We start from the raw sequence: 26,367 nt of genomic DNA, 5'->3' as shown, positions 1-26,367 counted from the left end.
AGAAATTAGAAGAGAGAGACTCCTGCAGGCTTGTCTTTTTGTCTGGGAAGGAAGTAGCCTAGGGATGAACTCAAGGAACACTTTTCTAACCAAGAACCAATTAATGCGTACATGGCTGCTCTAGATGCATTTCTGGTTTTCAATGCTTCTGTTTATTTTACTAACTAGAGGCCTGGTGCATGAAATTCGTGCACCTGGGGGGACCCTCAATCCAGCCAGCACCCTCTCGCAGTCCAGGAGCACTCAGGGGATGTCCAACTGATGGCTTAGACCCACTCCCCTAAGCTGTCAGTTGGACATCCTTAGTGCTACCGCTGCGCTCACCAGCTGTGAGCCCAGCTTCTGGCTGAGTGGCGCTCCCCCTGTGCGAGCACACTGACCACCAGGGGGAAGCTCCTGCATAGAGCATCTGCCCCCTGGTGGTCAGTGCAAGTCATAGCAACTGGTTCTGCCATTTGGTCAATTTGCATATTGGCCTTTTATTATATAGGACTAGAGGCCGGGTGTACAAAATTCGTGCAAGAGTAGGCCTTTAATCCCCTGGCTGCTGGCACCGGCTTCTCTCTGGCACCCAGGACCCGGGCTTCCCTCCGGCCACTGGCAGGCACTCAGGACCCAGGCTTTCCTCGCAGCCCCAGCTTCGTCCGGAAGGTCATCTGGAAGGACGTCAGGTCTAATTAGCATATTATGCTTTTATTATTATAGATTATCACAGTTGACAGGAGGAAGGTCATACACAGAATTGCTGCTTATTATTTTAAGTGATGGGAGAGGAGGACATTATCACTGATAGCATTTGCTAAACTCCTGTGATACGCATAATGCTAGGTGCTTTACATATATTTGCTAATCCTCACAATAGCCATGCAGGTGAATTGTATTATCCTTATTTTACAAATAAGAAAATTGGCCCCAGTGGGGTTTTAAAATTTGCCAAAGATAGGTCACTTGGTAAGTGGTAAAGCCAGGAATCAAACCCAGTTTTATCTGATTCCAAAGCCAGTGTTTTTCCACATCAGGCCAGTTCTTTTGTTTTGTTTTCCAAGCTTAAACCTAAAACCTCTATAATTAAAAGACTGCTTTTATAGTCTAGCTCTAAGAAACTTGGACTTCATTGGCAATGGGTATTGGACCTTTCCCAGGTTTTACTAAAGGTCGAGTCACTATTTTTAACATATTTTGGAAAATTCTGTAAATGCATAAAGCTCTGGAAAGTTTTCTCAAACTAATACAACAGTGTAGGATATGTACTAGAGCAGTGGTCAGCAAACGGCGGCTCGCGAGCGGCAAACGGCTGTTTGCCGCTCTGTTGACTAATGAGTTTGCCGACCACTGAACTAGACTAAATGTTACCGTGTAGTTGGAAGCTGTGAGGAGTAGGCAATTGTGGCATATTGTATGCAAAGAGGTACAGTGGTCGGCAAACTCATTAGTCAACAGAGCGGCAAACTGCGGCTCACGAGCCGCACGTGGCTTGCGAGCCGTGGTTTGCCGACCACTGTACTAGAGGAATGTATTAAGAAACCCTCATTCCCATCCTTATTTCCCCTTTTCTGAGTTCCTTTTCAGTGTTACTTAATGTGCTTCCCATTGCTCTCTACCTCAGTGACTAGTGCCAAATCAGGGTTTTTGCTCAAGATCATCTACTTCGGAAAAATCAGAAGCATCAAGGAGTCTGTACTGTGTCTGTCTCTGTCTCTGTCTCTGTGTCTGTCTCTCTCTCTCTCCCTCCCTCTCTCTCTCTCCCTCCCTCCCTCCTTCTCTCCCTCTCTCCCTCTCCCCCTCCCTCCCTCCCTCCCTCCCTCCAACCATGTAATTGTGCCATGATTGAATAGTACTTTAGCCACCACATGCACTTAGTCCTGGAAGCCATTGTAGCAGAGCTTGGATCTAAACTTCACTCCAACTTTTGACTAGAAGTTTAGACTTTGAGCTTTGTATTGGGCACTCAGATATGAGTGAGATTATCTACTTTTGGAAAGGAAGGAGACAAGGTTTAGACAGGTTTTTAGTGATGGGATCTGTATTGACCTCAGATTCTTCTTGTCTTGCTAGTAGTCTTTTCATCCCATTTAAGTATTATTGTAGATCTGTTAGTAGCAATGGAGTATTCACTTAGTACTTCGGAGATAAATGGAGCCCTTAGATATTTAGTTTAATCTTGTTCTATACATGAGTACAGTGAGGCCTAGAAAGATAAAGTGACTTTTGCCAGGTCACACAGTAAAATGGTTTAACTTATATTTAATTTGCTGTTTAAAAACTGGAGGACCAGTCCTATTTTTTTAGTGAGTATAATATATTAATGAGTTACTATAGGAAAAAATTCAGCTGTGGCAAAATGCGTTGAAAACAGGAGTGAACTAGGAAAACAACTTACAGACAGTTTTACAGGTTCCTTTTGTAGTTTTTTCCCTAGGGGATCTGGCCCAGAATCCTACTCATCTACTGCCTGTATAAAGCAATATCATGTAGGGCAGGGATGTTGATGAAAGCTTCTATTTTAAGGGGATTATTGTGCTTTAGAAATTGGCTTCTGAAATTGTATTAAGCCCAGAGATATTTTAAATTGCACTGAGTCATAAGAACAAAAATACAGAAGGAGGCAGTCACCATTAGCAGTCATCACTTGCAGTAGAACAGTCAGTAACTAGGCTAACCCAATTAGGTACAGGCCATTGAAGTTCTAACTAAACAAATTGTTGTTTAAATATAATTTTACTTAAAATAAAGTAATTATCACTGGACATAAGACAGATATAACTATATTAGCCCCTTTATTCCAGGTTTTAGTCCCGTTTGTCATCTAGTAAATTGATCAGAGAATCTCCAGAAGATACGTGGCCAACAAGTTTGAAATAGAAACTGAGAATATTGGATCCAATTAGCTCTTTGTTTCTAAGAGAAAAAAAGCCCAACTGGGAGATTCTCTTAGGAAGGATAAGACCTTTCATAAAAGAAATTTACAGATGAGCTCCTCCCAGTTTAGCCACTGAAAAGGTAATGGAGGAAAAATGGGAAGGAAGTTTAGAGTAGGAAAGAAAGGGAGAGGAGATAAATTCATTAATAAATTGAGGTTGGAGGAGGACCTTATTTAACTCATCTAAGCCTCAGTTTCCTCTATAAAAACAAGATGATGATATCTATTATACATGTTGTTGAGATTATTAAATGAGATATGATCTGGGGTGTACCAGGAAGTTAGAAAACTGTTATTACCAAGTCTGAATTACCCAGAAAGCCCTTCTAGCTTTTATTTATTCCCTATATACTTTAGGCATCTGCTGTCTCTTGTCTATAAGACAAATGTACTGCCCTAAAAGTGTGCGGGGCTAATAGTCCATGGGGACTGGTTCTGTACTTTTTCCTTACCTTTTTCTAAAATTTATTTATTGAGTGGAAACCAAGATGGCGGCATAGGTAAGAACCTAAACTGCTGCCTCGCACAACAATTTCAAAACTACAGCTAAAAGAACGGACATCATTCAGAACCACAGGAAGGCTGGCTGAGTGGAAATTCTACAACTAGAAGGAAAGAGGAAAGGTCACGGTGAATCAGAGGAGGGGCAAAGGGCTGAGGTATGAAGACGCGTGCAGAGAGGAAGGGCGACTGAGTGCCTGGCTTGACTTTCTCTGGCGGGAGGGGAAAGGAAGCCCCCGACTGCACTGAACCCCAGTTCCGACTGCACTGAACCCCAGTTCCGGGCGAAACCCCGTGGACCCAGGCTCATACAGGGGGAGTCTGGACTGTCAGGTAGAGAGAAAGGCACACGGAGACTCGGAGACCGAGGGAGCCGCAGCAGGTCTGGAGGCGCGCACGCACACGCACGCGAGTGCTCGCAGAGAAAGCTGAATGCGGAGGTTGCCGCAGGCATTCCCTAGTGGAAGGGAGTCGGAAGCTCCTGACTGCACTGAACCCTAGTTCCGACTGCACTGAACCCCAGTTCCGGGCGAGCCCCTGGGGACCCATGCTCTTACAGGGGGAATCTGGACTGTCAGGTGGAAACTCAGGAGAGTCGCGGAAGGCAGAGGTCTGGAGGCGTGCATGCAAGGGCAGGGCTGATGGGAAGCCAAGACTGTCTGCTTCGCCCTGAGACTCCACCCCATCCAAGCTGAGCACAGAGGCTATTGCAATTTGGCAAGTCTAATCCTATAAGGCTGTCTCCAGCACTGAACTTCTCCCAGCATAGACACAGCTGATCCTCACAGCCAACTGGCCTGGAGGTCTATTCCTCCCAGTGATACCAACAACAATCAAGACTTAACTACAACAAAGCTGTACACACAGTCCACAAAGGGGTGCACCAAGAGTATCCACCTCAGGTAACTGGGGAGGCCGACCCTCTGGGCCATATAGGAAACCTAGCACACAAAGCTACCCTACCAACTCAGGGAAGCAGCGAAAATGCGGAAGCAAAGAAACAGATCACAAACGAAAGCAATGGAGGAAAACAAATGATGGGATATAGAATTCAAAACCATGGTTATAAGGCTTTTCAAGAATATCCTAGAAAAGGCCAATAAATTTAGCAAGACCCTCAAGGATATGAAAAAGAACCAACTAGAAATTAAACATACACTGACTGAAATAAAAAATATTATACAAAGACCCAACAGCAGACTAGAGGACTGCAAGAATCAAGTCAAAGATTTGAAAAACAAGCAAAAAACACTCAACCGGAAAAGCAAAAAGAATTTAAAAAGTTGTAGTGTAAGAAGCCTCTGGGACAACTTCAAGCGTACCAACATCAGAATTATGGGGGTGCCAGAAGAAGAGAGAGAGCAAGATACTGAAAACCTATTTGAAGAAATAATGACTGAAAACTTCCCCCACCTGGTGAAAGAAATAGACTTACAAGTCCAGGAAGCGCACAGAACCCCAAACAAGAGGAATCCAAAGAGGACCACACCAAGACACATCATAATTAAAATGCCAAGGGCAAAAGACAAAGAATATTAAAAAGCAGCAAGAGAAAAACAATTACCTACAAGGGATCACCCATATGATTGTCAGCTGATTTCTCAACAGAAACTATGCAGGCCAGACGGGAGTGGCAGGAAATATTCAAAATGATGAAAAGCAAGAACCTACAACCAAGATTACTCTACCCAGCAAAGCTGTCATTCAGAATGGAAGGTAGATAAAGAGCTTCACAGATAAGAAAAAGCTAAAGGAGTTCATCACCACCAAACCAGTATTATATGAAATGCTGAAAGGTATTCTTTAAGAAGATGAAGAAGAAAAAAGTAAAGATAAAAATTATGAACAATAAATACATATCTATCAACAAGTGAACCTAAAAATCAAGTGAATTAAAAATCTGAGGAACAAAATACACTGGTGAATATAATAGAATTAGGGGCATAGAAAGGGAGTGGACTGATAATTCTCAGGGGGAAAGGGTATGGGGGGTGCAGGAAGAGACTGGACAAAAATCGTACACCTATGGATGAGGACAGTGAGGGGGAGGTAAAGGCAGAGGGTGGGGTGGGAACCGGGTGGAGGGGAGCTATGGGGGGGAAAAGGGGAAACAGTTGTAATAATCTGAAGAATAAAGATTTATTAAATTAAAAATAAATAAATAAATAATATTTATTTATTTACTAGAGGCCCAATGCACAGATTTGTGCACTGGTAGTGTCCCTTGGCCTGCCCTGCGCCCTCTTGCAATCCAGGACCCCTTGGGGGATGTCGGAGAGCCGGTTTCAGCCCGATCCCCGCAGGCAGGCCAAGGGACCTGCGCTTAGCCTTTTACTTTTATATATATAGACTAGAGGCCTGGTGCACGAAAATCGTGCATGGGGGGGGGGTGTCCCTCAGCCCAGCCTGCACCCTCCCCAATCTGGGACCCCTTGGGGAATGTCCTAAACCAGCAGTCAGACAGCCCTTTCACAATCCAGGACTGCTGGCTCCTAACCACTTGCCTGCCTGCCTGCCTGATTGCCCCTATCTGCTTCTGCCTGCCAGCCTGATCGCCCCCTAACTACTCCCCTCCCAGCCTGCTCCCCTGCTGACCCGATCGCCCCCCAACGGCCCTCCCCTGCCGGCCCGATCGCCGCCCCCAACTGCCCTCCCCTGCCAGCCCAGTCACCCCCAATTGCCCTCCCCTGCCACCCGATGGCCCCCAACTGCCCTTCCCTGTCAGCCTGATCTTGTCCCCAACTGCCCTCCCCTGCCGGCCTGGTAGCCCCAACTGCCCTCCCCTGCCAGCCCGATCGCCCCCAACTGCCCTCCCCTGCCTGCCTCATCACCCCCAAATGTCCTCCCCTGCTTGCCCGATCGCCCCCAACTGTCCTTTCCTGACAGCCCAATTGCCCCCAACGGCCCTCCCCTGCCATCCTGGTTGCCCCCAACTGCGCTCCCCTGCTGGCCCGGTTGCCCCCAACTGTCCTCGCCTGCTGGCCCGTTCACCCCCAACTGCCCTCCCCTGCCTGCCATCTTGTGGCGGCCATCTTGTGACATCATGGGGGCATCGCGTGAGGGCCACCTAGACTTTTATTAGTATAGGTTAGAGGTTCAGTACACAGATTCGTGCACTGGTGGGGGTCCCTCAGCCTGGCCTGCACCCTCTCGCAATCCAGGACCCCTCGGGAGATGTCAGAGAGCCAGTTTCAGCCCAATCCCCGCAGGCCAGGCTAAGGGGCCCACCGGTGCATGAATCTGTGCACCGGGCCTCTAGTATGCATATAAAATATTTGGTTAATCTTTTCCCGCCCTTCCCGACCTGGCCCCCCCATTCCCTCTAAGATTCATCAGTCTGTTCCATGTTTCCATGCCTGTGGTTTCCGCTCCTGCATTGAGCATCTGCCCCCCTGGTGGTCAGTGCATATCATAGCTAACGGATGGTCGACCAGTTGCTTAGGCTTTAATACATATAGACTAGAGGCCCGGTGCACAGATTCATGCACCAGTAGGGTCCCTTGGCCTGGCCTGCGGGGATCGGGCTGAAACTGGCTCTCCGACATCCCCCGAGGAGTCCCGGATTGTGAGAGTGCGCAGGCCAGGCCAAGGGACCCCACCAGTGCACGATTGGGACCGGGGAGGAACCGCAGGAGGGCTCCAGAGCATGTCCTGCCCATCTTGCCCAGTCCCAATCGGCCAGATTTCAGCAGCAAGGTAATCTACCAGTCGGAGCATCTGCCCCCTGGTGGTCAGTGCACATCATAGCAACTGGTTGAACGATTGAATGAACGGTTGGACACTTAGCATATTAGGCTTTTATTATATAGGACTAGAGGCCTGGTGCACAAAATTCATGCACGGGTAGGGTCCCTAGGCCTGGCTGGCGATCAGGGCCGATTGGGGACTTCTGGCTGCCGGCCAGGGCCTTCCTTTGTTCTGCACTGCCCCTTGGTGGTCAGCGCACATCATAGCGAGCGATCAAACTCCGGTCTCCCGGTCAAACTCCCCAGGGTACACTTGGCATATTAGCCATATATATACTAGTACTAGTGGCCCTGTACATGAAATTTGTTCACATTAAAAGGGAATTAATTAGAGGAAATATTTTAATATTGCTATTTGCCCTTTCTCTATAATAGAAGTGTCAGAGATGAAAGAAAATTAGTAAAATGTATATGAAAATCTCCCTCCTGTCAGAGTCTGGGGTGCACTGTGGGACCCAGAGTCAAGTCCCCACCCACCTCGAAATTGCACAAGACCCAGATCCAGCCGGCCCCACCCGCATCAAGCCCCGCAGGGCAGGGCGCAGGACTGGGGGGCGTGGCCTCAGGTCACCCGATGCCTGGGGGTGGGTGCAGCCTCAGGTACCCCAGCCTGGCCTCAGGTCCCCTGGCCCAGGCACCAGGGCAGGGGTTGTGCCAGGGCGGGGTCGCGCCAGGGCAGGGGGTGCAGCCTCAAGTCCCCCTGGCCCAGCCTCAGGTGCTCCGGCGTGAGGGCATGAGGGCACGAGGGTGCAAAGGTGAGATGACCATTTGCGTATTAGCCCTTTATTATATAGGATATATATATACCATTTTCCCTACCCCCACTCAGCCCTCACCCACCCCTCCCTCTGGCCCTCACCACACCATTGTTTGTATTCATGGGCTATGCATATATATTCTTTGGCTAGTCTCTTCTTTTTCAACTGAAGGCTAGTTCAGCCTCTTTTCAGGCTTCAACATAAACGAGGTAACAAAAGTTAAGGAGGCAGAATCCACTTTCTGCAATTCAGCCAAGAATATATTCAAGCTCCCACCACATATCATATCCCCTACTCCAGCTATGTCTCTTTATTGTGGTCAAACACTAGCAGAAGCTACATCAGATCCCTGGCAGTAGTTTGCTCCCATAGTTGCTTATCTGTGTCAGCCATGGGACCTAGTTCTTCCTGTTTCTCTTAAATACCTGCTCTACAAGATTCTTCAGCCATCCTGTCCTAGTGACCTATTTCCCAACTATGGAAGCACCACTGACTCTCAGAGATGACTCCAAACTTTTGAGCCACACCTAAAGAGTGATGCATTAGGTGAAGCATTCCCAACCTGTATACTCACCCAATTTCTCATTCTCAGGAATTTGACCCAAAAGAGCCCTGGCTTATCTTTGATCTAGGAAGGTGACTACTGTGTTGATTAATCCAGTGGATGAAACACTTTTCCAAGATCAGTATTCGTTTATGAATTGTTCACCAACAACAAAACATATTGAAATGTCTATGTTCCCTTTGAGTTGTAATGATTTACAAAGGACCTTTGAGGAAAATGTATTAAAATGAGATTATTAATCTTGTGCTACTTTGTGTTCCACACTGAGTCTTATGAAAAGCACTTGCTAATCAAAATCATATGCTAGTAGGATAAAAAATCCCCCTTTTCACTGTCTTCCTGAAAGTGACCAAAGGTGACTTCTGAAAATGGCTTGCTATTCATTTGACTCAGAAAACACAATATCATGCAAATCGAGAGGTTTAAATCCTCGTGTTCACTTTAAGAACACTTGTGAAATTGCCCAGGCCATCAGTATATGCATATTCAAAAAGCCACCAAGTATTTGAAGGATGTCACTTCATGGAAGCAATGTATGCCATTCCTTGTTACAATGGTGGAGTTGGTAGGTGTGCCCATGCCAAACAGTGGGACAGGACAGAGGGTCAGTGGCCCAAAAAGAGTCTGAATTTTTGCTGCACATGATTTAAAAGGCAGAGTAATGCTGAACTTATCAGGGGTCCTCAAACTTTTTAAACAGGGTGCAAGTTCACTGTCCCTCAGACCGTTGGAGGGCTGGACTATAGTTTTAAAAAAAAACTATGAACAAATTCCTATGCGCACTGCGGGCCCGGGACAAGTCGGCTGCTAAGCAGGACAGGCAACAGCACCCAGCGGGCCGGATAAATGTCCTCGGCGGGCCGCATGTGGCCCGCGGGCCGTAGTTTGAGGACGCCTGGTAGATGTATATTCTCTGGTCATTGAGTACATCCAGGTGAACAAAGCTCCCAAGATGTGACATAGAACTTAACAGACCTCATGGGTGGGTTAACCCATGAGCTCTCCCTGTCATATTGAGATGGTCTTACTGTGAAAAAGAGCAGAAGAGTAAGTTGCACAGAAGAAAAAGATATTCCAGAAGAAACTGAAGAAACAGAAACTTGTGGCCCGGGAATAAATTCAGCGTAAAATAAATAATAATAAAAGTTTTCTTGAAAAAAAAATTCCCCTTTTTATTTCCAGATAGCTTTAATTATTATCAGATGAAGGAATTAAAATAAAAATTCCTTACAGGGAGTTCTTGATTTTAAAAAAATCACATATGAAAGGCTGTACGCAATTGATCTTCCCTCCCCCCCCCCCAATCTTTAGTGTTAATATTTAATGAAAAGATAGAAGTGTTCTTTATATGAATTCCCTAGGTATCTGGCTTCTCCATTTTAGAATTCAGACCAGAAGTAAACATTAGCAAGTAAAGTAAGTAAAAGAGATTATATTAATAATGGAAGTAATAGTGGGAACAGGAATAAGGGTATTTTCTTCCTTTTGTTCAGATTTTGCATTTGATTAATAATACAGGGAAAAAAAAACATTTTTTAAAAGCAACAATTGAAAAAATCTACAAACAAAAGGCAAGAACCAAGTAGTTCAGATCCTAACTGTACCTCATTAACAGGGGAAATTTACTGCATCATTCTTGGGCTCCCATTCCTTAATTATAAATTAAAGGTACCTCCTGAGGAAGAGGGAGGTGAGGATTAATGTAGAAACATCCTCATGAATCTAAGTTCCTCAGAAGCAGATGCTACACATAAAACGGCACAGAGAGGGTACTTATCATTGCTTTTGTTATTATTGGTTCTAGTATTTTGATGCTTACAGTGATTAAGTAGATTAGATTGAACCCTAATTCCTCCCCACATGTACTCCACCCAGAATAATACCACATCATTTTCACTGGGCTCTTTGTGTTAGCATGTTTTTTCACATGTAGGTTGTTATATAAGCCACTCCAAGGCTGATGGCACTGAAAAAATGTTTGACTGGAATTGCTGAGCATAATGTATAGGCTTGTGAGGTTGTGAAAAGAGTTGAAAAACAAACTTCCATGACCTGGGTGAACAAAATAGGGAAAGTGTTTTAATGACAGGCCAGTAATGTTTTTAAGGCACTGAGGCAACCCAGAAAACATGCATTTCAAGACACCCAGGGCATTTCACCAATTTCTTTGTTCACGCTTTGCAAAGGCCTCAACGTTTATGGCTTTCTCAGTTTCCTCCCTGATGTTTCCTACAGATTGGAGGTGTTTACTAAGGTAACCCAAACACAACTGTGTGTGTAAGTGTAAGAGGATTTTAGTTACACAATAACAGCTATAACTTTTCTTTCAGAAAATCATCATTTTCTATATAATTCTTATGACTCGAAGAAGGAAACAGATGCTGGTAATTACTAATGAATTAATGGGGCTGTTCTACTGGATCCATTGTGGGTCTTGTTTCACCCTTGAATTCTACAGTTTATGAGCAGGAACCAGGACTCAAACACAAGTGTTCCTGGCTATAACACCTGTAATAATTTTCCCCCCAATTTTTTTACTTTCAAGAACATTGCAAACTTGAAAAAATTGTACAGTGAATGCCCATACACTTATCTCCTAGATTCTGCATTTTACTGTATTATCACTTATCTTTCCATCTACCCATCCCACATCTGTCTTATTTTTTAATGCATTTCAAAGTATATTACATATATCCCTAATCTTTCTTAACAGCTTTATTGAGATATAATTCCTAAATAATACAATTCACCCATTTAAAGTAAACAAATCACAGCATATTCACAGATATATGCAACCATCACCATAATCAGTTTTAGGACATTTTCATCAACCTCCAATTTTTCCAATCCTGCCCCAGCCTCTGGAAACCATTAATTTTTTGTCTCTCTAAATTTGCCTGTTCTGAACATTTTACATATGTGGAATCATACAATTTGGTCCTTTCCCATTGGCATCTTTCACTTAGCATAGTATTTTCAAGGCTCATCCATATAGTAGCATGTGTCATTACTTCATTTCTTCATTTATATGTGTGTGTGTGTGTGTGTGTGTGTGTGTATACATTTTCATTGATTTTGAGAGAGAGAGAGAAACTTAGATTTGTTATTCCACTTATTTATGCATTCATTGGTTGATTCTGACCAGAGATTGAACCTGCAACCTTGGCATATCGGGACAATGCTCTAAAGAGCTGAACTACTTAGCCAGGGCTCATTTCATTTCCTTTCCAAATAATAATTCATTTTATGAATAAACCACGTTTTATTTACTCATTTATCAGTTGGTGGACATTGGGTTGTTTCCACTTTTGGGCTATTACGAATAATGCTGCTGTGAACATTCATGTACTAGTACAAGTTTTTGTGTGGAAATAAGTTTTCATTTCTCTTTGGTATATACCTGGAGTGGAATTTCTGGGTCAGAAGTTTAGCTTTTTGAGGAACTGCCAGACTTTTCCAAAGCAGTTGCATCATGCTATATTTCCACCAGCAATATATCAGGGTTTGAATTTCTCCACATCTTCGCCAACTCTTGTTATTATCTTGTATTTTATTATAGATTCATGATCTTTTTACTAGTATTACACTCCATCTCCCTTTGTAGCTGTGTGATTTGGATCAGCTATAGACCTGACTCAGATGTCTTCCTTATAAAGGGGTTAGCTTATCTGGGCTTCTTGAGTAGTTTAAAAGTGGCATCACAGTGTAGAGGTTAAAAACTTGGGTTTTAAAGTCAAATAAACCTGCCTAGCTGGTTTGGCTCAGTGGATAGAGCATCGGCCTGTGGACTGAAGGGTTCTGGGTTTGATTCCGGTCAAGGGCACATGCCCGGGTTGCGGGCTTGATCCCCAGTAGGGGGCATGCAGGAGGCAGCCAATCAGTGATTCTCTCTCATCATTGATGTTTCTACCTCTCTCCCCCTCTCCCTCTCTGAAATCAATACAAATATATATTTTTTTAAATAAAGTTAAATAAACCTTGATTCAAATCCTTGCTCCCCTACTTAATTTCTGTGTGCCTTGGGCAAGTTACTTTACCTCATCTTTATTTATTTATTTATTTTTTTTTTTTGAGAAGTGAAGACAATTTAATGTTTCATCCGGATCCAGAGATGCATCAAATTAAATGACAGCTTCAATCTGCAAACAAGTGTTTCATGATAGTATCCAAGAAGAAATGATTGGTGATGGACAATTAGAAATGCTTTCCCAAAGGTGGATGGTTCTTTAAAAAGTTTCAGGTCACAACCCTTGCAGAAAACACTGACGCCCAACACACTGATTCTCGGTCCAGGAAACATGGGTCTTCCAGGTTCCATGTGGCTGAGGTGCCCCTATAATCATGTTTCATGCTGTAACTAAGAGGGTCCTTTGGACCCGACAGGGAGCAGGTGGGGCCTGTACACCATCAGTCATAGTGGATGCAGTGTAAAAGATAATCCAGATGACCATGAACAAGGCAAAAGATGTCATAAACCCTTCTTTTGTGAGCTCCCATGTGCCACCATATTCTTCTTCATCTATCTGTAGGTAGTTGCTGAAGTAGAGGTACAGGACTCCTGCATTGATCAGGCAGAACCCTGCTATTCCCAAGAAACCTCGCAATGGTAACACTCCCCAAATGACACCTAGAACCACAGCGATAATCTGTCGGAACCAGTAGATCACATCTAAAAATTCATCCTTGTCCTCCCAGGCCGCGTCGCTTCGCAGCACCTTGCTCCACACAGAGACTTTGAGGACCCGGTTGGCCAGCTGCGGCTGAGGCGGCTCCTCCTTCCGCCTCCCGCCGCTCATCCTATCGTGGCGCCCCCCGACCGGGTCTGGGGCGAGCGGGCCGAGCCAAAAGGAGGCGGGGTCTGGGGTCGTGGGTCACAGCGTTCGCGGAAGCAGTGGAGGCTCCGCAGTCTGGCTAGGGAGCGCTGCAGCTACCCGCACTTGGCCAAGCAGTCGACTCAATTCGCTCAGCCGAGACCAGGTCTTTACCTCATCTTTAAAGTGAAGATAATTTCTACTACCTTCTTGGTGTTGTGGAAATGAATTTGCATAGGAAGCACTGAATAGCCCTGATCGGTTTGGCTCAGTGGATAGAGCATCGGCCTGCGGACTGAAGGGTCCCAGGTTCGATGCCGGTCAAGGGCATGTACCTCGGTTGTAGGCACATCCCCAGTAGGGAGTGTGCAGGAGGCAGCTGATCAATGTTTCTCTCTCATCAGTGTTTCTAGCTCTCTTTCCTTCTCCCTTCCTCTGTAAAAAATCAATAAAATAGCCCTAACCGGTTTGGCTCAGTAGATAGAGCGGCGGCCTGCAGACTGGGGCGTCCCCGGTTCGATTCCGGTCAAGGGCATGTACCTTGGTTGCAGGCACATCCCCAGTGGGGGGTGTGCAGGAGGCAGCTGATCAATGTTTCTGTCTCATAGATGTTTCTAACTCTCTATCCTTCTCCCTTCCTCTCTGTAAAAAAAATCAATGAAATATATATATTTTTAAAAATCAATAAAATATATTTTTAAAAAAGCGCTGAATAAATGCTAGCTCTGCTACTGCTGCTGCTATTTCTTTTTAATCTGTCCTAATGGTATATGTAAACTATGTTTAATATCAAATAAAGATCCCCCAGCATTCCTGAAAGACTGTATAATTTGTGGGCCAAAAAATTGGGGCAGTAGTTTACAGAATACATGCCAAAGATGTCACATAGGTCTGCTTTCATCAGTATGCAGGCTAGTTGCTACCACCATGCTCCCCTCCCTGCCACCAACATTAGTCTTTAGCTTAGGAGAGTTATTCGCTGACATGCCCATCCTTTCTCTTAAATCCCAAGGAACTGACACATTGGAACACCCATTTTAAAAAGCCCTTGTCTGGTGAGGAGAGAGAATGATGAAAATCATCAAACACTGAAAACACCATAAAACAATGGGCTTAATTTCATAAAAAGACAAAATGTTAATCTTATGGCATTGGGTGAACTTAAAATTTGATAGAAAATCAATTCCAGAGGTGGCACCTATTTTTGAGCACATGCCCTGGACAGCAGATGAAGTAAAAAGGCAGAATTATGGAAAATATTGGCCATAGTTACAGACAGAAGGTAGAAATGCTTTTCGATCACCCTGTTCAATCACTTTAGTAACAGAATTTCAGCATGAAAGGAAGCAATACAGATTCCTATCAAGGATAAAGGAGAATTAAACAGGATTCAGTAACATAGTAAAAGGGTCAAACTATGCCTTTTTAAGAAAATCTTGTGTTTTATAGGAGGAATGAAGTTCAGGATATAGTTATTTATCATATAACTACAGGCCCGGTGCACAAAATTCGTGCATGGGGGGGGGGGCTGTCCCTCAGCCCAGCCTGCACCCTCTCCAATCTGGGACCCCTCGAGGGATGTCCGACTGCCCGTTTAGGCCCAATCCCAGTAGGATCAGGCCTAAAAGGGCAGTCGGACATCCCTCTCACAATCCAGGACTGCTGGCTCCCAACTGCTCGCCTGCCTGCCTTCCTGATTGCCCCTAACTGCTTCTGCCTGCCAGCCTGATCACCCCCTAACCACTCCCTTGCCAGCCTGATTGATGCCTAACTGCTCCCCTGCCAGCATGTTTGCCCCTAACTACCCTCCCCTGCAGGCCTGGTCCTCCCCCCCCCCAACTGCTCTCCCCTGCAGGCCTGGTTCCCCCTCAACTGCCCTTCCCTGCAGGCCTGGTCGCCCCCAACTTCCCTCCTCTGCTGGCCTGGTCACCCCTAACTGCCCTCTCCTGCAGGCTTGATTGCCCCCAACTGCCCTCCCTTGCAGGCCTGGTCCCTCCCAACTGCCCTCCCCTGCTGGCCTGATCGCCCACAACTGCCCTCCCTTGCAGACCTGGTCCCTCCCAACTGCCCTCCCCTGCTGGCCATCTTGTGGTGGCCATCTTGTGTGTTGGAGTGATAGTCAATTTGCATATTATTCTTTTATTAGATAGGATAGAGGCCTGGTGCATGGGTGGGGGCCAGCTGGTTTGCCCTGAAGGGTGTCCCGGATCAGGGTGGGGGTTCCCTTGGGGCGTGGGGTGGCCTGAGCGAGGGGCTTGTGGTGGTTTGCAGGCTGGCCACGCCCCCCGGCGACCCAAGCGGAGGCCCTGGGATCTGGGATTTATTTATCTTCTATAATTGAAAATTTGTAGCCTGGAGCGGAGCCAAGCCTCCTGCTCGCTCCATGGCCGTAGCCATTTTTATTGGGATTTATTTATCTTCTGTAATTGAAACTTTGTAGCCTTGAGCAGAGCCAAGCCTCCTGCTTGCTCCGTGGCTGCCACCATTTTTGTTGGGATTTATTTATCTTCTATAATTAAAACTCTGTAGCCTTGAGTGGAGGCCTGGGCCCGCCAGGATGTGTGGAAAGCTTGGCTTCCTCCATTGCCAGGGAAACCCAAGCCTCCTGCTCCCTCCGTGGCCACAGCCATCTTGGTTGGGGTTAATTTGCATACTCGCTCCTGATTTGCTGGTTGGAGTGGCTTGTGGTGTAGCGGAGTGATGGTTAATTTGCATATTACTCTTTTATTAGATAGGATCATTGGAAGAAAGAATGTTGGTGATGCTGCAACAGAAAAATTTCCTTAAACAAAGACCTTTCATGTAGTTCTTAAAAGTTTGTGTGCTATAGATGTGGTGAAAAATAAGGGAAAGCGGAGGGTAGTTTTAAATGTTTGAGTTTGTTTTGGCATTTTTATTTTTTTAATACGAAGTCCTCTGAGGCTCACATGCTAGTGTTAGGTGTGTGCTTACCTGAGTAGTGCTCGCTAGTTAGTATATGCTCCGGTTGGGATGAGCCCTCTGTCTGACAGAGAGGCTTCCATTCTAGTCACCATAAGCTGGGGCTGTGTTTATTCTTTCCTTTATAGTCATTTTAAATGTGTAGTCTTCAACCTTTCTCCTACCTATGTAGCTCTTTGTTTGATTCCTGGAACTCCACACACAACTTACCCCAGTCTGTCCTCCTTACCACTAACATATAACCTATTTTCCTAAAACACTGTGTTCATCATGTCACCCTTTCCCCTTTTAGCAATCTGCTTTGGACCCATCTATTGTCTATTCCAGAATCCCCACTCACCTGCCTATCTTTTAAGACCAAACTTCCCTTTTTTCTCCAACATAGATCCACTATTCCAATTATCTTAATACATTTCTTCCTCTTGTCCTTTACCCATGCTCTTTTCTACGTGGAAATTCTGCTCTCGTTCTTTAAACCATGGGTCCTTAGATGCCCTGCCCAGGTTCCATCTTTATGTAGAATAAGCTCTCTTATATGTAGTCCTAGTGCTAGTCATACAAGGTAAATTAAAATCACCTTGCTCCCAAAGGACTTGTATGCATGCATATTAGCATAACCAATGGACACAGACACTGGGGTGGTGGGGGCTTGCCTGGGGTGGGAATGGCTGGGTGGGGGTGGGGGGTCAAGCGGGGAAAAAGAAGACATATGTAAAACTTTAAACAATAAATAATAAATAAAATAATAAAATCACCTTGTCCCAAAGAATCTCATCTCCCTTCATTTTCCCTCATTTTTACTCAGCTATAATCACACAGGCCTATGTTCTTTCCCTCAAACCTACGAAGCTTGTTTTCCACCTTGAGAACTTTATACTTGTTATTCCTTCTGCTTTAAGATACCCCTACTCCCATCTTCACAGCACTTATTCATATCATCATTCAAGTTTCAGTTCTCATTGTTGAAGAGTATTGGACCGGGAAGAGGCCTTCCGTCTTAACCAGCCACCAGGTGCTCTGCTGTATACCCCTAGTGATCTTATTTGGATTACATATCCCTTTCTGCCATCATCTTGGGTTTTCTGCCTCTCCCTCATCTCTTCCACCTCCACTTTAGAATGTAAACTCCTGAGGGCCAGGATTCTATCTTGCTTACCACAATATTCCCAGTACTTTGAACATACCTGACACACATCAGGCTTTCAGTAAATATGTGTTGACTGAGATGTCCTTGACACTGTGCTTGACCATGGGAACGATGGGCTGTGAATGATGGGCATCAAGGTGAGTGACCTGTCCAGTGTCAAAATAAGCTACTGGGGACTGCTTGATCAGTTTCCATTTATGTGCTCTTTATCTTTTGATGAGACCTGCTTAATTGTACTCGAGTTTTCACTTCTCCCATATGCTGCTCAGAACAGAAAAAGAACTGCCTCGTTTATTATAGGTATGCCCAAAGCTAACCAAGGTTGCTGGCATTTCTGCAAATACTGTGTGTGAAGAAGAATGTAAAAGAGTTATGTTGCCACTATCATATGGCCTTGTGATAAACGGCCCATTTTAGGGAAGTGCTATACCCACTAGGATGCCCTGTTACCCCAGGCCACTCAATTTTTTTTGTTCTTTTATTTTATTCCTTTGCAGAATGGGTTTGGGGATTAGAGGTGAATAACACCAGGAAAATACAGAATGCCTAAAATTTTAATTTTCCCCCCTTCTTAGATGTGAACGATTAGAAGAACAACTAAATGACCTAACAGAGCTTCATCAGAATGAAATCTTGAACTTGAAGCAGGAATTGGCCAGCATGGAAGAGAAAATTGCATATCAGTCCTATGAACGGGCCCGGGACATCCAGGTTAGCATGAAGGATCCAGGTGGAAAAACAAAAGATTAAAAAGAAAGAATGATTGTTGCCAATGGCTAGGGGATAGGGGGGATTGTTGTTAAATAGGTATAGAGTTTCAGTTTTACAAGATGAAAAGAGTTATAAGATGGATAGTGGTGATGGTTGCACAACAATATGAATGTATTTAATACCACTGAACTTTATACTTAAAAAGTTAAAATGATAAATTTTGTTATGTATATTTTAACACAATAAAAAAAGAAAAAGGAATGAAGTACTGATAATTTTGCTACATAGATGAATCTGAAAAACATTGTGTTCAGTTGAAAGAAACCTGCCACAGAAAACACATATTGTATTATTCCATTTATATGAAATGTCCAGAATAGGCCAACATATGGAGACAAAGTAGATAAGTGGTTGCCTGGGGCTGTGGAAAAGGGAACCGGGAAGTGATAGCTGAGGAATAGAGGGTTTCTTTTTGGGGTGATGAGAATGTTCTGGAATTTTTATAGTAGTGTACAACATTGTGAATGTACTAAATGTTGCTAGATTGTATACTTTAAATGGTAAATTTTGTGTTAGGTGTATTTTACCATAATAAAAAGAAGTTTAGGGGGAAAAGGTGGGGAGGGTAGAGTATCAAAAGAAACCAATACCAGCTATAATATACCTGCTCTTCATTTCTCAAAAATCTATACAGTTTGAAGGTGATACACTTGTTTGGGTTTCTGGGAAATGTTTCTTAGGCTCAAAATAGTCTCAGCCTATGGAAAACCATATGCACTACATCTGATAGTTACTGCTTCAAGAGCTGTGCGGACAAGTCTTATGGCCATCTTGCCGATTTTCTTCTGTAGCAAAGGGGGCTTTTGTCCTAGCTGCCAAGTCAAAACCTTTTATAGGTACATTGCTAGGCAGTTAGTGAGAATACCACAAGGCAATCATGTGTAAGGCTCGTAGTAACCCTCTAATTTATTCTGTGGGAAAATAGAATATTTATCTTTTGCTCATTCAGTTGGGAGGTATTTCTAAGGGAACAGTTGGTAATTTAATATGAAGGCATCTTGAAATTAGTCTTGGAGAAGGTCCAGGAAACTTGTATTATAGTAGCCTAAAAGAATCAAGAGAATGTCTATATTATTTGCCCAGCTACTGTCTTGTCCAGGCGCCTGGAATTCTGTTTATTTTTTAGTTTCCCCCCGCCCCAAGATCATAGTGGACCAGGAAGTATCCTTTGTCCATTCTCCAGCTAGCTTCAGTCTGAAGTTGCCTGACCTTCACTTCAAATCCTAGGAAACCAGGACCCATTGAAACCAAGATCAGAAAAACCCAGGGTTCAGCCGAAACCGGTTTGGCTCAGTGGATAGAGCGTCGGCCTGTGGACTGAAAGGTCCCGGGTTCGATTCCGGTCAAGGGCATGTACCTTGGTTGCGGGCACATCCCCAGTGGGAGGTGTGCAGGAGGCAGCTGATCGATGTTTCTCTCTCATTGATGTTTCTAGCTCTCTATCACTCTCCCTTCCTCTCTGTAAAATATCAATAAAATATATTTAAAAAAAAAAAAAAAGAAAAACCCAGGGTTCCACCAATGCTGAATTTTGGAGGATATCTGACCTAAGGGAATAGGTTCTATCCTCTGAGTGTTATGGTAAATTCTATAAAAACTCATGGGTGAAGGTCATAGCCTTAAGGGGAGCAGATCACTTGTAATATTTGGTCTTTGAGCATAGTGTCCTTTCTACATAGATCAGTAAATCTTAAAAAGGGGAAGTACTCTCTGCTCTGTACTTAAAAGACAGAGCAGAGAGCCCTTTCCACTGATGTCAGGGACTTACTTGACTTAAAAGAACACCTGGTAGGGTGTATCTCCATTGTTATAGTGGAAACATTGGAAATAACCTAAATCTCTCCAATACGGAACTGGCTGACATATTTATACTATAAAATTACCTGCATCAGTTAAAAAGAATGAGGTGGATCTCTACGCATTGACATGGAGAGATCGCCAAGACTCACTGTTGAGTGAAAGAGGCAAGTGTGGACAGTCCTATATTATGATAGAAAATAAAAAAATAATTCCATACATTCCCTAGGCACATATTTGTATACACTTAAAACATAGGTGAAAGGATGAAAACAAACCAAACTGCAGTATTACTTCAAGAGCAGGAGCTGGAATTGAGGAACATATCAAGAGAAAATATGTGTCCTATTTGAATTTTTTTATAGTGAACAAGTAGGTGTGTCTTGTGCAACTTAATAATATTTAAAGTTTTTTTTTTAAATATATTTTATTGATATTTTACAGAGAGGAAGGGAGAGTGATAGAGAGCTAGAAACATCAATGAGAGAGAAACATCGATCAGCTGCCTCCTGCACACCTCCCACTGGGGATGTGCCCACAACCAACGTACATGCCCTTGACCGGAATCGAACCTGGGACCCTTCAGTCCGCAGGCCGATGCTCTATCCACTGAGCTAAACCGGTTTCGGCAACATGGTCTATCCTTGAGAATGTTTCATGTGCACTTGAAAAGAATGTATATTCTTGTCATTTGGGTATGGAAAGTTCAATAAATATCAAATATGTTCTTTGCTCTAATGTGTCCCTTTTTTTTTTTTAACCCTCCATCACAGGATATTTTTGCCACTGATTTCTAGAGAGAGTGGTAGGGAGGAAGAAGGGGGAGAGAGAAAGAAAAAAAAAAATCCACGTGAGACACATCAATTGGTTTCCTCCACACCTTCCCCTACAGGTGCTGGAAACCTGCAACTTAGTCACATGTCCTTGCCCAGGAATTGAACCTGTGACCCCTTGGTTCAGTCTTTGGGCCAATGCTCTAACCACTGACCAAACTGGCCGGAGCGCTAATGTCATTTAAGGTCGATACTTCCTTGTTTAACTTTTTATTTGGAAAGTTCTCATTACTTGTTTGAATAGGTTCTCTGTTCCCTTTTTCCTCTTTTTTCCTACTGATATACCTATTATTCTTATGTTGCTCTTTCTAATGGAGTCAGATAATTCTCATAGAGTTGTTTCTTTTTTTTTAATTTTTAGTTCTCTGTTTTCTGGGTTGTTTCTGTCTTTGACCTCACTAATTCTCTCTTCCATCTAGTCTGCTCTGTTTCCAGTACTCTAATGCATTTCTCATCTCATTTAGCTTCAGAATTTTATTTGGCCCCCTTTTTTATAGTTCCAGTCTCTTTGATAAAGTACTCCTTTTGTTCATTCATTTTTTACCTGAGCTCATTTACCCACCTTTCTGACTTCTCTTGTTACCTCATTGAGCTTCTTCATAACTACAATTTAAAAAAAAAAGTTTTTATTGACTTTTAGAGAGAGAAGCATCGATGTGAGAGAGAAACATTAATCCATTGCCTCCCATACATGACCCTACTGGGGACTGAACCTGCAACCTAGATATATGCACTGACCAGGAATTGAACCCCCAATTTTTTGGTGTACGGGACAACACTCCAACCAACTGAACCACCCGGCCAGGGCCAGAGTTACCTTCTTTTTACGAGTGGTCACTGGCCCTGCTGTGTTTTTGGAGGTGTCTCTACTGCCTCTCTACTAGGCTCTGCCAGGATGGGGGCAGGGACACGTTAGTGATTTTGCAGCCCTGCTGTACTGTTTAAGATATCTCAATTTTCTCTATCTGGCTCTGTTGGGTTGGGTGAGACAAGGGAGGCAAATTCATGATCTTATAGCTCCACCCAACTGCCAGCAACAGTTGGGTTGCCCTGGTCTTAGCCTTCTTTGCAGGGTTCTTCAGCTGTTCTGATGCGTTGATCTTTTAGGCATGTTTGTATGTTGAGCAGGGGATCGTTTTTTTAATTATATTAGTCTGATTTGTAAATTTAAGGGGAGAAACAAAGGAGTCATCTCATTTCACTATGATGCTGTGGTCACTCTCTAGTATATTTAAAATCATTGGCATAGCTTAAGATGCATCTGGCTTGCCCCAGGGGCAAATCAGCTACTCAGATTACTTGTGAGCAGAAGACTTAACTATTCCCTGTTCTGGCCCACAGGAGGCCCTGGAGGCGTGCCAGACCCGCATCTCCAAGATGGAGCTGCAGCAGCAGCAGCAGCAGGTGGTGCAGCTGGAAGGGCTGGAGAATGCCACTGCCCGGAATCTTCTGGGCAAACTCATCAACATTCTTCTGGCTGTCATGGCAGTTCTTTTGGTCTTTGTCTCCACAGTAGCCAACTGCGTGGTTCCTCTTATGAAGACTCGCAACAGGACGTTCAGCACTTTATTTCTTGTGGTTTTCATTGCCTTTCTCTGGAAGCACTGGGATGCCCTCTTCAGCTATGTGGAACGGTTCTTTTCATCCCCCAGATGATGCTGGCAAAAGAAGGCAGTGCTCCCTTACCCTCTGGCGAGTGCATGCAGCAAAGAATTAGACAGCAACTTACCTACTCTGAAGTTTTCTACAACAACAAAAGAGTTGAGTGAATCTGTTTACATTTAGAATAATGTTTTTTTCTTCAAGAGACTCAATTGCAATAGTATTTTTTAGATTTTATCCAAGAAGTTTTTTGGGCAAAATTCTTGGATCATTTTTATGTAGCATGATTTTCCTTGGGATGCAAATCTTAAACAGTCCTTTAACATGAACCAACAATCTGGAGCACACTGAAGGGCATCTAAAATGTGGCTTGAAAAACTGCACTAAAACCCACTAAAAAGATGCAAAAACCTGATTAGGGAAACCAGTTAAACCTAACACCCTGCCTTGTCTGGGCTCACCACCTCTCCCCTCCCAGACTAACTTTACTGTGAAATCCTACCACATTCCATGTCTGAATTTTTGGATTCAGGGCGGATTTTCCTTGTCCGTGGAAGAACACATGGATCTCCCTGGCTTTCTCACCCAAGTTGGCCACTCGTGCTAATGCTGAAAGTATGATTGCTTTTAAACCTGGTCCCTTAACCTTTACTAGGATACAAGTGTGAGAGCATCATGCCCCACAGGATCACTGCATAATCCTTCTACAGTATTTTGAAGTAGCCCTCCAAATACTTAATTTTAAGCAAAATCCCATGGCCACACTTTTAAGGTTTTTTAAAAAACGTGTATAGTCATCAATTAAAAAATCCAGAACAGCATACTTGAAGAATGTAATACTCAAACTCTCAGTGCTTCCTTATGGTTTCTAATAGGATTTTTTATTGTTAATATTATTGGGTGGTTTGTGTTTTTTTGTTTTGTTTTTTGAAAGGGTTGGGAAGGTCTTTTACTTTTCCTTGAAATAAAGAAGTGATGTTTTTAAATGAAGAAATGTGTGGATATTTAAGTGTGCTGCTCCCTCTTGTCTTGAAACCGTTTAGTAAAGGAAGACTTGCTATAAATGCTGCCCTCTGATGCCCTTGTTTTGTGATGCAGCTTAAACTCCCTTGTCTGGCTGCTGCTGCTGCTTTTTGCTGTTTGCTGCCCACCCCCCACCACCACCACCACTTCATGGGCTTGGCTTGGTTGGAGAGGAAAGGGGTGTGCAGGGAGAAGTTGTTTCCACAAACCAGCATGATAGGATAGAGATTTTTTTTGCCCCAGGAGAATGTTCACTCAGTGACTTTGGGCTGAGCTGTCTTTAGGAAAAAATGAGACTAGGAGAGTCATAAATAATTCCTTGTGTTTCCTTAATTTATTTGTTAACACCTCCTAATTACTGAAACCAAAGTGATTATGAATCTTTTGTCTGCATTTTGGCCCCTGCATCCTTAATTTCAAAGCTTTATTTTGTCTGCCTGAGAGAATTGACTGATGGTGATTCTCCCTAAAGAGCAGAGAAGGAGATATCAGGTTAGAAGGACCCAAGTTTGGGGTGTAAAGTGTTGTCAGCTTCCTATTCATATAGACTGACATTAACATAATTATGCTCAGTGGACTTTTATAGACCGTTTAGAAAAATGGACTGAGACTTCTTCCCCTTTCTATAACCGGTTCCATCATCTTGGTGGAACTTGGGCTTTTAGAGCTTATCTAGAAAGTTTGGCTAATCTTTTCATATTTGTAGCATTAAGTCACCTCTTAGCCTCAGCTCTGTGCAACCAAGTAATGAGCAAGGGGCACATGATGTGCCCCAAAAAGAGAACATGCTTTGCCGGGAAATTCCTTTGAAACTAGATTAGCATTGCCTTGTCTGTGTGACAGCATGGTTTACATGACAGCTCTAGCCTCTGGTGGCTTTGGCAGGCTGGCCTTCTCAGAGTCAGCATGTTGTTACCATAATCATTTTGATATTTTAACTCAGGTACCCCAGTCTTCATTCTATCCCCAGATGATTGTAGCATACCTGTTAGCTCTGTTGACCTCTCAAAATTAGTGCCCAGAGCAGGGACCAGGGTGGATTTTTTTTTTAATCACAAGGGAGGTTTTTCTTTTAAAAAATAATTGGAACCAATTCATGTTCAGGCCAAAAACAAATTGTTCCCAAGCCTATGTATTGAAAATGTTAACTTTGTCTGAAAATATTGCAGTGATTTTAGACCGGAGTGCCAAAGGATACCATGACCTTGTTGAACTAGCACGGTTTGTTCTTTCTGTTTTAGCTTAAGGCTCAGAATAGAGAGCCACAGTTCTCCAGTTTTTCTAAGATAGAACCTTTGCATCCCCTAAACTGTGTAGAGGCTACTAAGTTTTGTGGGCACTGGAAGTCACTGTGATAGATGAATTTAAATTATTCCTTATGCCTTGGGATGGTTTCTATCAAAGGAATGTTTTTACCTCTGGAAAGCCCCCTGATCTCCCAGCCAAACATGCCTGTGCTAACTTTCCATTCTTCTTTCTCAAACTGTCCTAGGAAGGACCTTCAGGCTGGGTCAGGCACAGTAATGGCCCTTCTAGCTCTCTTGTTTCTTGATTGTTCAGCAGGCCCAACAGTTGTCTGCATTTAATGCTATTTGTAACTATGAATATGGTTTGATGCCTTTTCCCATTTTCTGCTGCCCATACCTATTACCTTTGAGTTTCTTTGCATTGTGACTGTTCTTGGATTCTCTTGTCTGTTCAAAGCTCTTCTATAACCTTGCTCTAATGATTTAACAATTGTTCTGTAGGTGGAAAATTCCCATCATTTTAATGCTTCTTCTCTTTTAAAGACTACATGCATTCCCTTTGAAATGAAGCATTCCTGGATTACTTGTTAGTAGTGGTGCCTGAGGCTGGCTGTGGTAGCCTGGGTGACTATGTTCAGGTTATAGAATGACTAATATTTTACATTTTTTATGATAATTGAAGGACATGTCTATCTGCTCCAATTTCAATTCCTTGATATATACTCAGTGCATCCTAGCAAGGGAGGCTTTCTATTCCAGTGGCTCCTTAAGCAAAAGTAGGTTAAATTTTACACTTCACATTGACTGGGACCCTTTCTCTCCCTTGTACCCTCTCCACCCAATTGGTGTAAAAATCTGATACCAAGGAAAATACTGAGATTAAGCCTTCCTTGCTAGTCATGTCCTAATAATGAGCATATTTTCATGTGTCTTTCACTGCCTTTGGTTTTGTTTCTAATTTCATATTCCTTTGAGGTACAGTCAGATGAAATGCTGAATTCCGAGAGAGTTCCAGTACAGAGCTGCCTTTCAGCTTTGGAAAATATGCATCCAAAACAAAACCAAATATTATAGTCAACAAATTCACAAAGGCAAAATTATGGTTCCCACCCCTAAATGAGACTGGGGATTTTGAATGTGGCTCTAAGAGTTAACATTACTATCTGTGTGTTATGTATGCTATAAGTGATATCCCCAGTAGGACTGACTACTAGACTGTAAGTGTGTTTTATCAAAGTGTGTAAGAATAAAAACTCGCACGAATTGAAAAGTACAGAAATGACACTTGTGAACGTGTGAACGTTAACACTGTAGTTGATAGATCTTAAGCTGCTAATTGTTGAGAGAGAATTACATTTATGTGTTGTCTGGTTGCTGCAGATTCTCAGCAGCACTTTTACTGTATATACAAATTGAAATAAAGACCTCAGCTATTAACGAGGTGGTTCGACTTGGGTTTGTTTTGCTCTTTATTTTTGCATATTCCGTTTCCAGTGACAAGTTTGTCAGTCTGAAAACTTTCCACTAGTTTGTGCATTAGAAACTTTGTGTATGTGTTTTGTGAGTGCGTGCATGTGCGAGTATATGTTTAGCCAGTATCTTGAAACTGTAACTGATAGCTGAGTGGCTATCACTGTCTCCCTGGATTTTATACACATCACTTCAGATGTGGCACTTTGCCACAATTCCTTTAGACTGATAAGACT

The 26,367-nt window shown here is 43.5% G+C and overlaps 1 protein-coding gene and 1 pseudogene across 7 annotated transcripts in view; one reads left to right on the top strand and one right to left on the bottom strand.

The window, feature by feature from the left end:
* TMCC1 (transmembrane and coiled-coil domain family 1) overlaps positions 1–26,115 on the top strand; it is a 165,617-nt gene extending 139,502 nt beyond the window's left edge. For all 6 annotated transcript variants that reach the window (XM_080675590.1, XM_080675587.1, XM_080675585.1 and 3 more), the window contains 2 exons: positions 17,964–18,099; positions 22,131–26,115. In XM_080675590.1, the coding sequence (XP_080531716.1) occupies positions 17,964–18,099; positions 22,131–22,445 (451 nt within the window). In that variant the 3' untranslated portion in view covers positions 22,446–26,115. The remainder of the gene's footprint in view (positions 1–17,963; positions 18,100–22,130) is intronic.
* Positions 12,764–13,286, bottom strand: LOC308251934 (GEL complex subunit OPTI-like; annotated as a pseudogene). The gene has a single exon. The product of its transcript is annotated as a GEL complex subunit OPTI-like (transcript).
* Positions 26,116–26,367: the final 252 nt, after the last annotated feature.

Source organism: Plecotus auritus, assembly GCF_963455305.1.
Source record: "Plecotus auritus genome assembly, chromosome: 6".
Classification (NCBI taxonomy): Eukaryota; Metazoa; Chordata; class Mammalia; order Chiroptera; family Vespertilionidae; genus Plecotus; species Plecotus auritus.
The sequence above is the reverse complement of the archived record's forward strand: the minus strand, read 5'-3'. Positions and strand labels throughout refer to the sequence as shown.